Here is a 13,073-nt window from a genome sequence, read left to right as displayed (position 1 = left end):
TGATAATCAAAGAATTTTTAATAGTCTATTTTCGGGTGAGTACAAGAGTTCTGCTGGCGCGGTTCGATGGTATAGGCTACTTCGCACGGCAGTGCCGAGGTTCTTTTCACATCCGGAGCCAGTTCCCTCATAATGAAGAAAACCTATCATCTACCACGTCGTTAGATCAATAACTCTCGTAAGCCATTAAATAGCCAGAATGTCATAGTAAAAATTATTAGGTCAAGAAGAAGAACGCTTCGTCTTATACAATTTTATCAGGCCTTCCGCGCAGAAGTATTCGGCGCAAGCCAGCATCGTGCCGCCCACTAAAAGTCAGCACCCACGTGATACTGATTACTGGCATGAGAATCATCGGACAATCCAGCCAATAAAATGAAAGACCATCCATATGGACAAAGATGAGATGTCTGGTGAGAAAGTATTTAATTAAGAAATTTAATTAATCATATCATTTCGAGCAATTTATATAGCACGGCTTGATCAAAACGCCTACATTTATGCAATGTAAAGTTGCATTTTGTCTTTAACAATTTTATAAAAGATATCCTTATTTTCAAATACATGAAATTCTGTATTAAGGACCACAAGCAACATCGCAGTAGTCCGTTCGAAGATGCGATATCGGCGCCGAATTTCACACGGTAGGACCGGGAATAAAAACCAATCCGGATCGTTCCTTCGTAATGAAGGTTGACTTTTTCCTCTTCTTGGCCTGCTCAGAATTAGGTATGTTGCATAGACATGGCCAGGTCCCCAATCCGTTTCTAGGAAACTCGGAGGATTGATTATCAAACGTAATATTCGTAAACGTGGTATCAGTAAGTCTAGTAAAACATTAGATTGTTGGCATGCCCCAACAGATCTCTTACCTCACATGATGCCAGCAATAACAAGAAGAAGTATCACTTTTAATTATCTTTTATCGAAATACCTTGAGCATACACAGAACAGAACACTGTTCTGGTTAATTTAATTACTTCCTTTACAACTTCGTTTCCCAACAGATAAGCCGCTTAGCAGTAGATTTTGGCCGGAATTTAAATTAAACTGGATTCACTCAGTTCCCTAAAGATTCTAAAACAAGTCAACAGGGTTGACACCTGTGTTTAATTCCATCAAAACCTCACGATATCCATCCTTCGCACAATGCGTGCCAATAAGATTCGCTGCAAACTCTCAACCACCCATCGTTTGCATACCACGGGATGCCTTGTTGGATGTCTCGTTATTGGCCAACCCGTACCGCTGACAGTCGAAGACGCCAAGACACCCGTTTCTGGGGCGGAAGACTGTTTGATGAAGTTTAATGGATGGGAAAGAAAAACACACCACACCGACTACCTTCAGTACAGCGCGCACTTGGTGTGCCTGTGCTGATCTGTTTATTTGTGACTTCGGCGGGGCAGGTCTGCTGGGTGGAAGTTGCGGTGCGGTGCATAAAATCCAATTCCCCCATCGAACACGGGGATCTCTGTGTAATCTCGTCTCGGATGTTTCGGAAACATATTTATCGACATTCAATCATCGTTCCGACTTTGCTTGATCGACGACGGATGGTAGCTGTCGTTAATTCGTCCATGGTGCGTTTAAGATCGTCGGTTTTTCCGTCGGTCCCATTGTACAATAATTCCCGGCGGATGAGTGAGAGGAGATGGTTTCCGGAGCGGAAAGAAGGATTATGCTCAGCTAAAGCGAAACTGATTTTCAGCGAATTCATTTGGCGGGCTGAACCATTTTCCACCCACAGTGCGATAATTGAATTGCAAAAAGGGCCTCTGGCAGGCAAATAACAACACAAACATGACCGTTCGATATTTCATTATCAGCAGTCGGGCAAAAATTGCGGGTACGCCTTTTGCCTTGGGCAGGCTGGGCAGTGAAATAATACTTTGTGAAGCAGCCAGCTACGGCTCCTTTCCATGCTGCTCAAAATGCAAGTAAACCAATAATAACTAAACGAACGAAATAACAAACAGAAGAAAAAAAAACAATCGCCACCAATTTTCACACGGTTTCGATTCATAGGAAAGCCTCCGGAACATTCGATTTACCAAATACATCAAGGAATGGGACGCCCTTTCACCAAAGAACGGTGGCGGGGCAAATCAAATTAAATACCATCATCGTACAGGAAATCTCTTTCTGTCGTCAATTTTGTTACGATTTCTTACACCCTTCCGAGAATCCACCACGAACGCCATCGAAAACCCCAGCAGATCGGTCACAATGAAACTCAGACAAAAGTCGGTACCGATTACGAACCTTTCAAAGGCAATTCCCACGCGAGTTGGGTCGCATTAAATATTTATCGAATGTCGTAACTGACGGACGAAAAACGACGAGGACCAAAGACTGTCATCACGGTGATACGGGATGCGTCGTCGGTAAAGGATGGCCGGTTTGGACCATCCCGGATGGGACGGTCATCTGTTGCTGATTGTTTGGTTTGAGGAGTTCAAGTGCGGTACGCACGGTAGTGTTTAAGAATGGATGGAAAAACAGGAAAAAAAAATGGACAAAAAAGGCATCCCCAAGTCACCACAAACGGCCCCCTAGTATACGCACACACAACACAAGCAGAAAGTGTTAGTATTGTATCATTAGTAGACTGGTTTATTAAAGATTTCATACAGTAATGGGGGTTGTTTTTTGGGGGAGCTTTTTGCTTTGTTTTGCACAATACGTCGATTATTTGCTTTCGGATATTTGTTATCAATATTATGTCTGTTGCGGAACATAGACAGACTGTCTGGCTGGCGCTTTTGGTTGGATGTGTTGCCCCTATCGTGTGAGAAAAGCGCACAGCTAAAGACGGTCGGAAACATTTCAAATAACATTGCAATGGTGGGGAAAAAATCCAACACTCACACACATACACAACACGCACACACATACATATACATTTCATGCACTGATAACGTAGCTCACAATAAGTAGATAGTATGGTACACTTTCGCTTACTTGCACAGCATTCGAAAAGGTGGGCAATACTGGTGACTGCATTGCATAAATTTAGGCGCTTTGTTTAAGTGTTTGAATTTAAATTATTTCTTAGTTATGTTTTACTAATTTACTCCCTCTTTGTAAGTAATATTTGACTTCATGGAGAGTTTCTAAATTGCTGTTTGAAGCTTGGTATTACAGGGTATCGATCTTTATAATGAAAATAGTAGAATCACTTAGATCTGTTGAGCGTTTTAATCATGTCCCTAGCAATCATGTAATAAAATGTTGAATTCTTCTTCTTGGCTTGCCGACCTTCTAAGGTCATGACGCCAGCCATCGAATAACTTTCTTGGCTTACAAGACGTAGTTGAATAGTCAGACCTCACTACAGGGGAACGGTGTAGATGGGATTTGAACCCCGCGTGACGGCAGGCGACTCCGGAGGCCGTACTGCCCCAGTTTGCATTCGCTGAGAGAAGCTTTTGCATCGCGACTGTGGAAGTTGGCAATCAGGATGCATGTTTCCACTGAATGATTGCAAAGTTTCATAAGACTTCTTCCTCCACTATCCATGTGAAATATTCTAGCATTCCATTATATGGATCGAAGCCCTGCAAGAAATGATCAGTATTCTGTACTTAAAATCTACTACCAAATGTATCTTCAAAAAAACGCCTAAAGCTATGCAATACGCAGAAACAGTCTTTGCCGTCCTCGAACTAATGCTACTTGCGGCGGGTTTTAGAGAAAAATTTTCCTTTTAAAATTTGCAAAACATTCGCTTAGTATGTTACGGAAACTTCCTTACACCTTTATACACTACATATTCCCTTTACTGGCTTTTTTTTGTTTTGTTACGTTTCAATTATTAAGTATTGCACGAGCAAGCTGCGCCTGCCTTCTGTATAGCACCTCCCGGAAGCAAACCCGGCAACTTCTTCTTCGGGGCTATAGGGAACATAATTTAATCTTTTTGTTTTGCAAATCGGAACGTGTCATGAAAAATTCCTTTGGGGTGGTGTACGGGCTGCTGTTAGCTAATTAGATTGTTTGATTAGTTTATGATGTTTCTTGGTTAAACACACTGAACGTGCCATAGTGGCGTAAACAGTAGCACACGCACGCAACGACACGTGCTTTTGATGATGCTGTAGACGGGTGGCGTAGATTTAATAGGGACTCGATCGTATAGTGGCAGGCGTTCCTATAATCTGCCGGAATCGGTAGTTTGATTTACATTCAATTGGGGTTCTGTTAAGCTAGGTCCATAAAGCATTTCGAACATATAATTTACACACCACCATCAGCCATGTTTGATTTGCGGATCCAACCTTCAAGATGTTTAAACGATAAACCTACTCTAGTCATTGAAAATAAATAACTTATTGCCTTTGATACTACTTCTGTAAATTCTAGCGAGAAAATCCGTACTACGATTAGAAGAATGACATTAGCCTGTCACGACTTAATTGCTAGGTGCTCTTGATGCTGCTCACAAACCAGGATTGACTACTACCCACGGTTTTGAGTAGCATCGAAGCAAACATCCAACATCCATGCACTACAATATACAATTGGGGAAGTTTAAATCCTACAGCTGGTTACTCCAATTGCTTAGCTCCAATTGCTTCTGGTCTTCTGCCATGTTTAACGTTACCTTCTACCGGGTTTTCTAGCCTTACATTTAATGTCCCAACTCAACACACCGTTGGTAACTTTACCACACGAAAAGCTGGCTGGCTGCAGGCTTGATATAGTCGTTCCTGCTGCTTCCCACACTCTTCCCAAATTATCATACCACCTCCACGTCCGATGCGTCACTGTTGCTGTTGCTCAGCTCATCACATTTCGGCAACAGTTGTTTGTCCTTGGCAAAGATGCCGGTCTGAAGCTGGCGAAGCTTTTCCTGCGCCGACACCGGGATGTTGATGAGTTTTCTAATTTTGTTATTGATTTCGTAGTTGGAGAACTGCTCCTGCTCCTCGCGCTTCTGCTTTCGCCATTTGGCGCGCCGATTCTTGAACCATACCTACCGTAACAATCGGCCCGCCCGCCCGCACAGCAGGTGGAGTGAAGAGACGAATGATGAAAATTAAAAAAAGGAAATAACAAAAAAAAACCGCATGAAAGATCGATACACACTTCTGTCGGCAGTTGTACGCTTCCGGGCAAACGAACCGAGTGCTTTGTGTGGGTGCCGGAAATTACAACATTGGCCGTAACTCAATTTGTCGATTTCATTATTATGGAGACGTGGCGGCACAATCAACAAGTGTGCTTGTTGCGTTGGAAAATTCCGAGAATTTAAAACACCAGATCTCCCTCCCCACGTGGGTCATTCGTGATTCGTTCTAATGATTCCGCTTACATACCTCGACACGCTCCTCCTTTAGGTCCACCTTGATGGCTAGCTTTTCCCGCAGCAATACGTCCGGATAGTGCGTCTTGTCGAATGTGGCCTCCAACTGTTCGAGCTGCTCCTCGGTAAAGATGGTCCTGTGTCGGCGCTTTCGCTTGATGTGCGAGTCCGCGTTCAGGAATGGATATCGGGGCCGGAAGTTGCCGTTGCACGCCACCAGTCCTACCTGCTGATGGAGATGGGCGGCAAACAGATCCGGTTGTAGATAGCTATGGCAGGACGATGGATATGCTACTGAAAGTATCGGAACAAAGATGGACGAATAAATGTCCCGGCGTGTCTTGCGAACCACCTTTAGCACACCGTTGGTGTTACTCACTTCCAAGAATGTTCGTCGACAGCATGTTCGCTTCGGATGATGTCGGAAGATGTAGCGTACCGGCCCCAGCACAGCGGAAATAGTTGGACAGGCTCTGCTTGGTGTGTTCCAGCTCGTAGGCCGCACTACTGTCCAACCGTTGCGGAACGGGCGAGAGCAGCTTATCGTTTAGGGAGCTCGCTTTGTGCTGTGTGATCGTGTCCTGGTTCAGCCCGAGTATGCTTTCGATCGTAAAAACGGATGCAAACGAAGGTCTCGTCGAGTCGGTTGGGAGTGCGGTCGTCCCGTTGGGCGATGTGGAAGAAGCGGAACCAGTGTCCTGATCGTTGAGCGGTTCTTTCGTGCAGTTTGTGGTGCTGTTGCTGCTACTGCTACTGCTGCTGCTGCTGCTACCGTTTAGCCGTTCGTTGCCAAACATTGCTGCAGATGTAGAACACTTCCGCCAAGTGAAGATCGTAAGCTGTTTATTTTTAACACAACCAACAAGTTGTTTTTAACGTTCTTCTAAGGCTCCGTGTCGGGAGCACAATTCAACCGCAAGAATTAGCTTTAAAACCGTTCACTTCTACGTGTTTATCTTGGAAATCCTTCGACGCCACAATTGCTTTCCTGTTGGGAATGAAAATTTTTGCTCAAACGTATTAATCCAACCGCTTTCCGTTTCTTTTTTTGTTCCCCCTTTATTGTGTGTGTGTATACATTTTCGGGCGAAATTTCAGTTATTTAAATTGCCTGCTTGACAGCGGGCGAAAACTGGTGAGCGGTTGGATTAAGTATTCGCCGCATTGCGTTTGGCAGTTTGCTCGCGACTCAAAACAAACATGGGATTGTTCCTCCAAATTCAAATTTTTATTTCTTTGCTTATTTGCTTACAACTGGACAATTACAGCTAAATGGCATGCATGTTTAGCAGCAAATCGTACACTATCTCATCGCTCTTGCTCTTCCGGTACGTCACGTTCGTCTGGTTGTACACGATGTTGCGAATGTTCCAGATTAGCTGATCAACGCACAGCTTCTCCTGCGGTGGACCCACATCCACCTCCACCGTGCTTCCGACCGGATCACTCGGTACCTCGTCACCGTACCCCATCGGGTACGGTTCCCAGTCGGAAAGTACCTTCCGCATCCAGTGCTTCTTACTAACGGTGTTCCGCGTCGACCGGGTGCCGAAGATGTTGATCGCTTTGCAGAAGATGTACCCAAGCTTGGCGTAAAACACTTCCTGCCCATCGGTCGCAATGTACATGTGGTTGATGTTCATCACCACCTTGCAATACTTTTCAATCTCATCCATCAGGTACGTGCCAATGCCACGGCCCCGATAGCGATAGTCCACCACGACCGATTCCACGTACGCGGAAGTATCGTCTGCCGGTACGGGGGAAACTTTCGCGTGGCCCAGCACGGTGACCGTTTCATCAATTAGCTGCGTCAGTACGAACGTGATCGGCAGAGTGTCGGTTGATGTTTCAAAGCTCCAAAACCGAGCCATCCTGGAGCGGGGCCACTCGGAGTTTATTAACCGGACGCACTGTTCCTTCAGCTCGGGATGTCGATGTATCGGGACGACAAGGTACGGCTCATTTGAGGTTGGTGGTGGTGGACCCTGGAAAAAGGCGAACAAGAAAAAAAATCCCCCATTAGGACTGTGTACGACTCCTTACACCACTTCCTCCCCCCGGTACATACATCATACGCTACACGCTTTTTGCAGCTGTAATAATCCTGATACGTATCGTCATCTTCCTCCTCGTTGTAGTAATAGTAGTAGTAGCAATTTTGTCGCTGTGCATACAACTCCTCTTCGGACGATTCGTACTGCTTCACCACCCACTGTTGCGGATCATCCGAGAGGATAAATTTGGACACACCTCTCGGTTCGTTACGCTCCAGTAACGTCCGGTACGACAGCGTACGTGTGAAACTAAAGCGAAACTTCGTTCGAAACACGTTCTGATCTCGCAACGCCACAAAGATGTGCTCGATGTTTAGATAGTACAGATACTCCTGCGTTGCGATGACTTCGAGCAGACAGCGCCGGGCGCAGGATGGAATTTTAGAGATGGAACACAGCGCTATCACCTGCACACGATCGTTCTGGGCACTAACAATGATAAGGCTGGGTGGCATCTCTGCGCTGCGCTCGAGTGTTTTCAACCTCTCGACACGGATGCGCTTCCACTCCTGGTTGATCTGTCGGTTGCAGCCCCGGTACCATTGATTCTTGTTGTGGATAGGCAGCACGAAGTAGTGATTGTCATAGTGTTCGAAATCGATTCTGTAGAGAGACTGTGGATTTGAAGAAGAGAGATATGGCACATGAAAATTTAAATTGACACTGAAGACTAAAGAAGCTTCAGGAGCTGGAGTGTTGGAATGATCTTAATTTAAAAGCTCATCTAAGATCCTCTCCTCAGAGCTCCATATTTTTTGCACAAGTTTGGAGCCAGTTTGCTTTCAGTGTTGGGTTATGCTATGGACGTAGTAAGGACTTCGACAGGTGTCAAGGATTTCGTCGAAGGGGCCTCGTTGAAGGGATTTCGCCGTCGTTTGTTGCTGAGCTGATGCCGAAGCGGCTTATCCTGACCCATTTCTAAGAGATCCTGCGGTAACAAGAGGATAGACATTCTCCCTGTATTCCTCTTGACCTTAGGCTTCACGGAAGGGACCTATCCTGACCAATTTCTTAAGGATTCTTCAGTAACAAAAGTATAAATTCTCCCGCTGTTGCTCTCGATCTTGATCGCCAAGCAAAGAAAAAGCATAACCAAACGTCCTTCAACCACACAACAAATGTTTCCGTAGTTCAAGCAATCGATTTCGTAATACTTGGCACTCGGTACACGGTTCGTAGCACTTTCGATTACGATTACAGCGCGCACCCCACTAGAACCAATCCATCATCAGCTGACGTCGTCGGACGCTTGCTAAACCAAAAGCACATTCTTACGAAAATTCAACTCGGTCTTTGTGTTCGTGGGTTGATTTGCTAGCCATTTTTTGTGCTTGTTTGTGCATACCACAATTAAATGTGTCTTCCAATCACTTCACAGCAGGCAAACCTTGTAAACCTCCATCGCTTACACTATATTTTACGATTCCGATTTTGTATGTTTATTCAACACGCAACGGCACAAGCACACCACTGCTACCATTGGGACACACACTGTAGCGTAAGCTTTTAAATTTTCGCCGGAAAAGATTTATGTCTCGTTCGATGCCGGGCCTGCTGCTGCACCATCGTTATCGATTTATTACCTTCCGCTGTTTACACCTTCGACTGGCCGTTCTAGCGTTAACGGCTTTACGCGTGTGTTTCCGCTGATGATAGTGCAGCATTTAGTGGTGTGTGCTGATCGTAAGTCAGACGTGGATCGACTGATCGATCAGCTGGTAGCAGATGAAGCTCTAGCCCACCAGGAAGCTGATTTCAGAAGAAAAAACAACCTCCCCCAAAAGCATCAGCAGGTGGTGGTTCTCAAACACAGAGAGTGTACCGTGTTGGATTTTGGCCAACAGATACCGAAAGTCATGTGCCGTCACGGTAAGAACCGATTTCGCAATTGATGATGCATTGTAGTGATCAGACGGATCGCACTAAGGGGTTTTTGTTTGTTTGAAATGCTGGAATGCTTGAACCATATATTTCTGTCTCATTTAAAGACCAAATCTCTGCTAACTACCAGACACACAGACGTGCCCTCTGTTTGTTTTCTTTTGCAGTCGCATCGGCCAAAATGCCTTCCTTGTCACAGGGAGGCCGGGGAGAAGTGAGAAAAGCTTTCAAATTACTTCTTCTCTACTAACTGAACCGTTGCCAACGGGTTTTGCGTCTGACGATGACAGAACAAATTAATTGAAAGGGTCTGTATGTTGACACGCTCACGCACACTCGGTGTTGCCGATCTCTTGCGCTTCCCCCTTCGGTAGTAACGATTTATTGTTTCGAGAGTAACTAATGTAAATAAACACGACCTAGAAAATCGTGTATCGAATGGGTTCGCAGGCGTCAATCGTAGGTCACCGTGATCAGCTGTTTAAACATGTGCCGCGACGATCTAAAATTAACTCCCATCCGCAGCTCGTAAACTGTCCAGGCTTTTTGGGTGGCTGATATACGATTTATAGGAAAAATAATCAATTTCAATAACCATCTGAACTGTGTCATGCAGATGTGGTATAATTCATCGTATTTGAGCAAGCAATAGAGGAAGAATCCAACAAGAACGAGAAGCGGTCAAATGCGTTTCGGGAGTAACGGGACGAAGATGTAGAAGAATTCCAAAACCGGAACACATTGGTGGGTTGGATTTTTACGTTATTTATTTGCCGATTTCATTTCCACGCATATTTACTGCCAGCAAGCGGGGCAAATATTACGATCTTGATGTCATATTGCGAAGAAATGGTGAGAAAAATCCCACATTTAATCCAGCTGCAAAGAAATGTGAATAAAAACAGAATTAGTTCAAATTTGATTTTCCATATTGACACACCGAACACGAAAAGCGGAAGCTCGGCTACGTTGATACGGGTTAAGAAACACTGATCAACAACAACACAGCAACCTATACACTGACACCGCGCAGCAAGCGCTTCCTTCCTTCTACCACACACGCACGTACGTACCTTCCTGAAGCCAATATCCTTGGCGTACTCGCGGAAGCACTGTCGGCAAATGTTCAGACCGTACTTTCGGATCATTCCGTGGTTGTTGGAGCAGGCACGGCTAGAATCGAAGGGAAGACACAAAAACGCCGATTAATATACATCATTCGGCCTATTTCTACCGGAACACCCAACATGGCGAGAAGCGGCTGCAGTACACGTGCACAAGAACCACATTCTGGCCGTCGTGTGGCCTGTTTACGGCATCAGAAACTGGCGGAAATCATTTCACACTCACCAGAAACGTGAACCCTGTCCGTATTTACGTGGATGCGAGTACCACAAGTTAGCGAAACCCATTTTTTCGATTAAATTCTGTACGCAGAATATACGGACGTGCTTCACACGGAAAAATGTGGAGGCAAAAGAGTTTGACAACTGTCAGCCGCTTGACAGTTTGGGGCGACAGCCGACAATGGGATTGTCGGACATCCGACATTCCATTTCCGACACGCGGTTCGGTTCGAAAAATATGTCGGAAAGGGTTCAGAAAATAATTTATTTTGGAAATGCTTATTGTTAGCACTATTTTGTTATTATTGAGGTCATTTAATTTCATTACGATGTTCTGTGATGAAACTGATCAAAACTTTGGAGTTCCAACGGGATTTGATCGTTAGATCGTTGATCAAATTTGAAAAATAAACGAAGCGTATTCGAACATGGTGAAGCGTTTCGGAAATTGATGAAAATTTTAAATTGACGGTTGCATTCAAACGACCCTTTTAACAAAAGCACATGTAAACACAAAAAATAACTTTATTGATGCTCTTCAATCATAAATACGTGTTGTGCATTGAGCAAATGTTGCTCATACTTTGTTTAAATGGTCCAACCATTAAACCAACGATTGAACGTCCGGTACAAACACCATAAAAGCAATCATACTCGTTTTAAAAATGCCAGTTGCGGTGAGTTTTCTCGTTTTGCATAATATGCTTGTAAACGGTTACCGGTACCGGGAACGGTTTCGGTACAGGAACTTCAATTTTCTTCAACACTTCCACCGGGAACGGCCGTTCCACCTCGATCGGGTACGGCTTTTCCACCGTGTATGGGACCGGCTTTTCAATCACCTTCGGGATCACTTTATAGATCGGTATCTTGATCGGTTGCTCTACGTTCACCTGCAGCGGATAAGGCTGCGGGATGTACACCTTGACGTAGTGAGGGACAGCGATCGGAACGGGATGGGGAACCGGCACACCAACCTTCTGGAAGACGGGCACAGGAATGGTTTTCGATTTTTCCGACACACTCGTATGGTATTGTGGACCTCCTCCGGCGTGGTGAGCCTCTTTCAATCCTTCCAGCGCATCCAGATATTGTTCATCCAGTTGACCTGGGTCTTCTTGATCGTGATAGATGTACTTCCCATTCACCTGAGACTGCAGAAGAAGAAAAACCATCGCGATCGAAGCACAAAACATCTGTAACAAGGGATGAGGTACACTGTTACCACAATTCTTCTGCCTCTTGTACGAAGACGAACAACTTACTAATGGGCTCATGTTTTATTACGATTAACAAACTACAAACAAGGAGACTGAGCTGAATGGAAGCGAAGACAGTAAAGGAATGAACTACTTCTGAATGGCGTGCGGACTTTTTATACATCCACCACCATTCCGGCCGATTTCCAATAATGCTTCCAACGGTCTGTGCCGATCACCTTCCTCGACCGAGCGCCAACATAATCATCGGTTTGGCTTCGGTCGGTCGGTCGATCGGAACACTCTTCCTTTCTTCTGCCAAAGCGATTGGGTGGGTGGGTGCATCCGGGTGTGGAAAAGTGCAGTTGCAAACACCAGCTTTGACGCTTTGTTTTTCCTTTCATAAAGCTCTTGCCCTTTCTCTTCGGTGGATCACCCTTACGGAAACTACCGAACAGTAGACAGAAAAGCCTCGCGGAAGCTATAGCTGGGAAATGAAATGGAAAACCAGCCGCGACGGACGACGACCAATCCACCACCCCTCCCCCGAAAGACGTGCCTTTGATGCGTGCGATTTGATATCGGAATCGAAACACGATCGTCCGAGATTCGACTTCTGGTACGCGACTCCTGTTGCAACTGTTGCGTTGCGTAAATTTGGGTCAAACTGGTAGGGTCGGACCACTGGCTTTGTGCGGAGTGCAGTGGGTTATCGGAACTCGCCTGCCCAGCTTGGCACGATACGGTGCGATTCGGAATAAAGAACATTCCTGCACGGAAACTGCACGCCCGGGGAGGGAAGACAGCGTCATTATTTAATATCAACCCGAAGCCATCGAATGGAAGGTAAATAAGGCGTAATGATAAAGTGTGGCATTGCTTTTGAAATAATAGTTAATCATTAGGAAGCGAGAAGGAAAGAGCGTTGATCATTGAACGGGTGGTGAAAGTTGTTGATATGCAACCAAACGATAAAATTAGAAAGAAAACGAATATTTGATTTGTTTCAGATTAACTTTAATACCTTTGTTATTTGTTCTAGTATTCTAAACTAAAAAAAATGCTGCAATATTTAATTTGAATTTCAAAATTTAAATTGTATTGCAATTATTTAGGCTTTTGAATCTTTTATGCAGAATTGAATCCCCTCAAAATAAAAAAAAAATGTTTAAATGAAAATTTTACAGTTTTTCATTCATGCTTGCCGTTACAGATTTCTAACGTATTCAGCATAAATTATAATTGTATATGGTATTTTAATTAGGTACTTTTGCATTAAATT

General features: G+C 44.7%; 5 protein-coding genes and 1 long non-coding RNA gene across 6 annotated transcripts in view; 1 reads left to right on the top strand and 5 right to left on the bottom strand.

The window, feature by feature from the left end:
* LOC126560096 (uncharacterized) overlaps positions 1-13,073 on the bottom strand; it is a 428,080-nt gene that overhangs the window by 193,364 nt on the left and 221,643 nt on the right. The gene's annotated exons all lie outside the window — the stretch shown is intronic.
* The window catches only part of LOC126559891 (uncharacterized), a 224,337-nt gene that overhangs the window by 69,988 nt on the left and 141,276 nt on the right, over positions 1-13,073 (top strand). The gene's annotated exons all lie outside the window — the stretch shown is intronic.
* The window catches only part of LOC126557130 (V-type proton ATPase 116 kDa subunit a 1-like), a 145,415-nt gene that overhangs the window by 64,639 nt on the left and 67,703 nt on the right, over positions 1-13,073 (bottom strand). The gene's annotated exons all lie outside the window — the stretch shown is intronic.
* On the bottom strand, positions 4,741-6,105 carry LOC126558606 (homeobox protein goosecoid-like). The gene is made up of 3 exons (XM_050214650.1): positions 5,688-6,105; positions 5,322-5,602; positions 4,741-4,978 (listed from the first exon to the last, which is right to left on the bottom strand). The coding sequence occupies exons 1-3, from the start codon at positions 6,103-6,105 to the stop codon at positions 4,742-4,744; spliced, it is 936 nt and encodes a 311-aa protein (XP_050070607.1). The 3' UTR covers position 4,741.
* Positions 6,577-9,089, bottom strand: LOC126559814 (uncharacterized). The gene is made up of 3 exons (XM_050215986.1): positions 8,949-9,089; positions 7,380-7,979; positions 6,577-7,296 (listed from the first exon to the last, which is right to left on the bottom strand). Exons 1-3 carry the CDS (start codon positions 9,027-9,029, stop codon positions 6,577-6,579), a joined length of 1,401 nt encoding a protein of 466 aa, XP_050071943.1. The 5' UTR covers positions 9,030-9,089.
* Positions 9,996-10,748, bottom strand: LOC126559584 (40S ribosomal protein S29). The gene is made up of 3 exons (XM_050215755.1): positions 10,597-10,748; positions 10,320-10,419; positions 9,996-10,125 (listed from the first exon to the last, which is right to left on the bottom strand). Exons 1-3 carry the CDS (start codon positions 10,656-10,658, stop codon positions 10,117-10,119), a joined length of 171 nt encoding a protein of 56 aa, XP_050071712.1. The 5' UTR covers positions 10,659-10,748; the 3' UTR covers positions 9,996-10,116.

The sequence above is a fragment of the Anopheles maculipalpis genome, chromosome 2RL (assembly GCF_943734695.1).
Source record: "Anopheles maculipalpis chromosome 2RL, idAnoMacuDA_375_x, whole genome shotgun sequence".
NCBI lineage: Eukaryota > Metazoa > Arthropoda > Insecta > Diptera > Culicidae > Anopheles > Anopheles maculipalpis.
The sequence above is the reverse complement of the archived record's forward strand: the minus strand, read 5'-3'. Positions and strand labels throughout refer to the sequence as shown.

Excerpts from the sequence above, each read along its gene's own strand:
- LOC126558606 (XM_050214650.1), bottom strand. The coding sequence starts at position 6,105 with ATGTTTGGCAACGAACGGCTAAACGGTAGCAGCAGCAGCAGCAGTAGC. Across the intron at positions 5,603-5,687 it reads GTCGACGAACATTCTTGGAA|TAGCATATCCATCGTCCTGC; the intron begins GTGAGTAACACC and ends CGATACTTTCAG. Across the intron at positions 4,979-5,321 it reads TAAAGGAGGAGCGTGTCGAG|GTATGGTTCAAGAATCGGCG; the intron begins GTATGTAAGCGG and ends TTGTTACGGTAG.
- LOC126559814 (XM_050215986.1), bottom strand. The coding sequence starts at position 9,029 with ATGCTGCACTATCATCAGCGGAAACACACGCGTAAAGCCGTTAACGCT. Across the intron at positions 7,980-8,948 it reads GAAGGTGTAAACAGCGGAAG|TCTCTCTACAGAATCGATTT; the intron begins GTAATAAATCGA and ends TCAAATCCACAG. Across the intron at positions 7,297-7,379 it reads AAAAGCGTGTAGCGTATGAT|GGTCCACCACCACCAACCTC; the intron begins GTATGTACCGGG and ends GCCTTTTTCCAG.
- LOC126559584 (XM_050215755.1), bottom strand. The coding sequence starts at position 10,658 with ATGGGTTTCGCTAACTTGTGGTACTCGCATCCACGTAAATACGGACAG. Across the intron at positions 10,420-10,596 it reads GGACAGGGTTCACGTTTCTG|CCGTGCCTGCTCCAACAACC; the intron begins GTGAGTGTGAAA and ends CTTCGATTCTAG.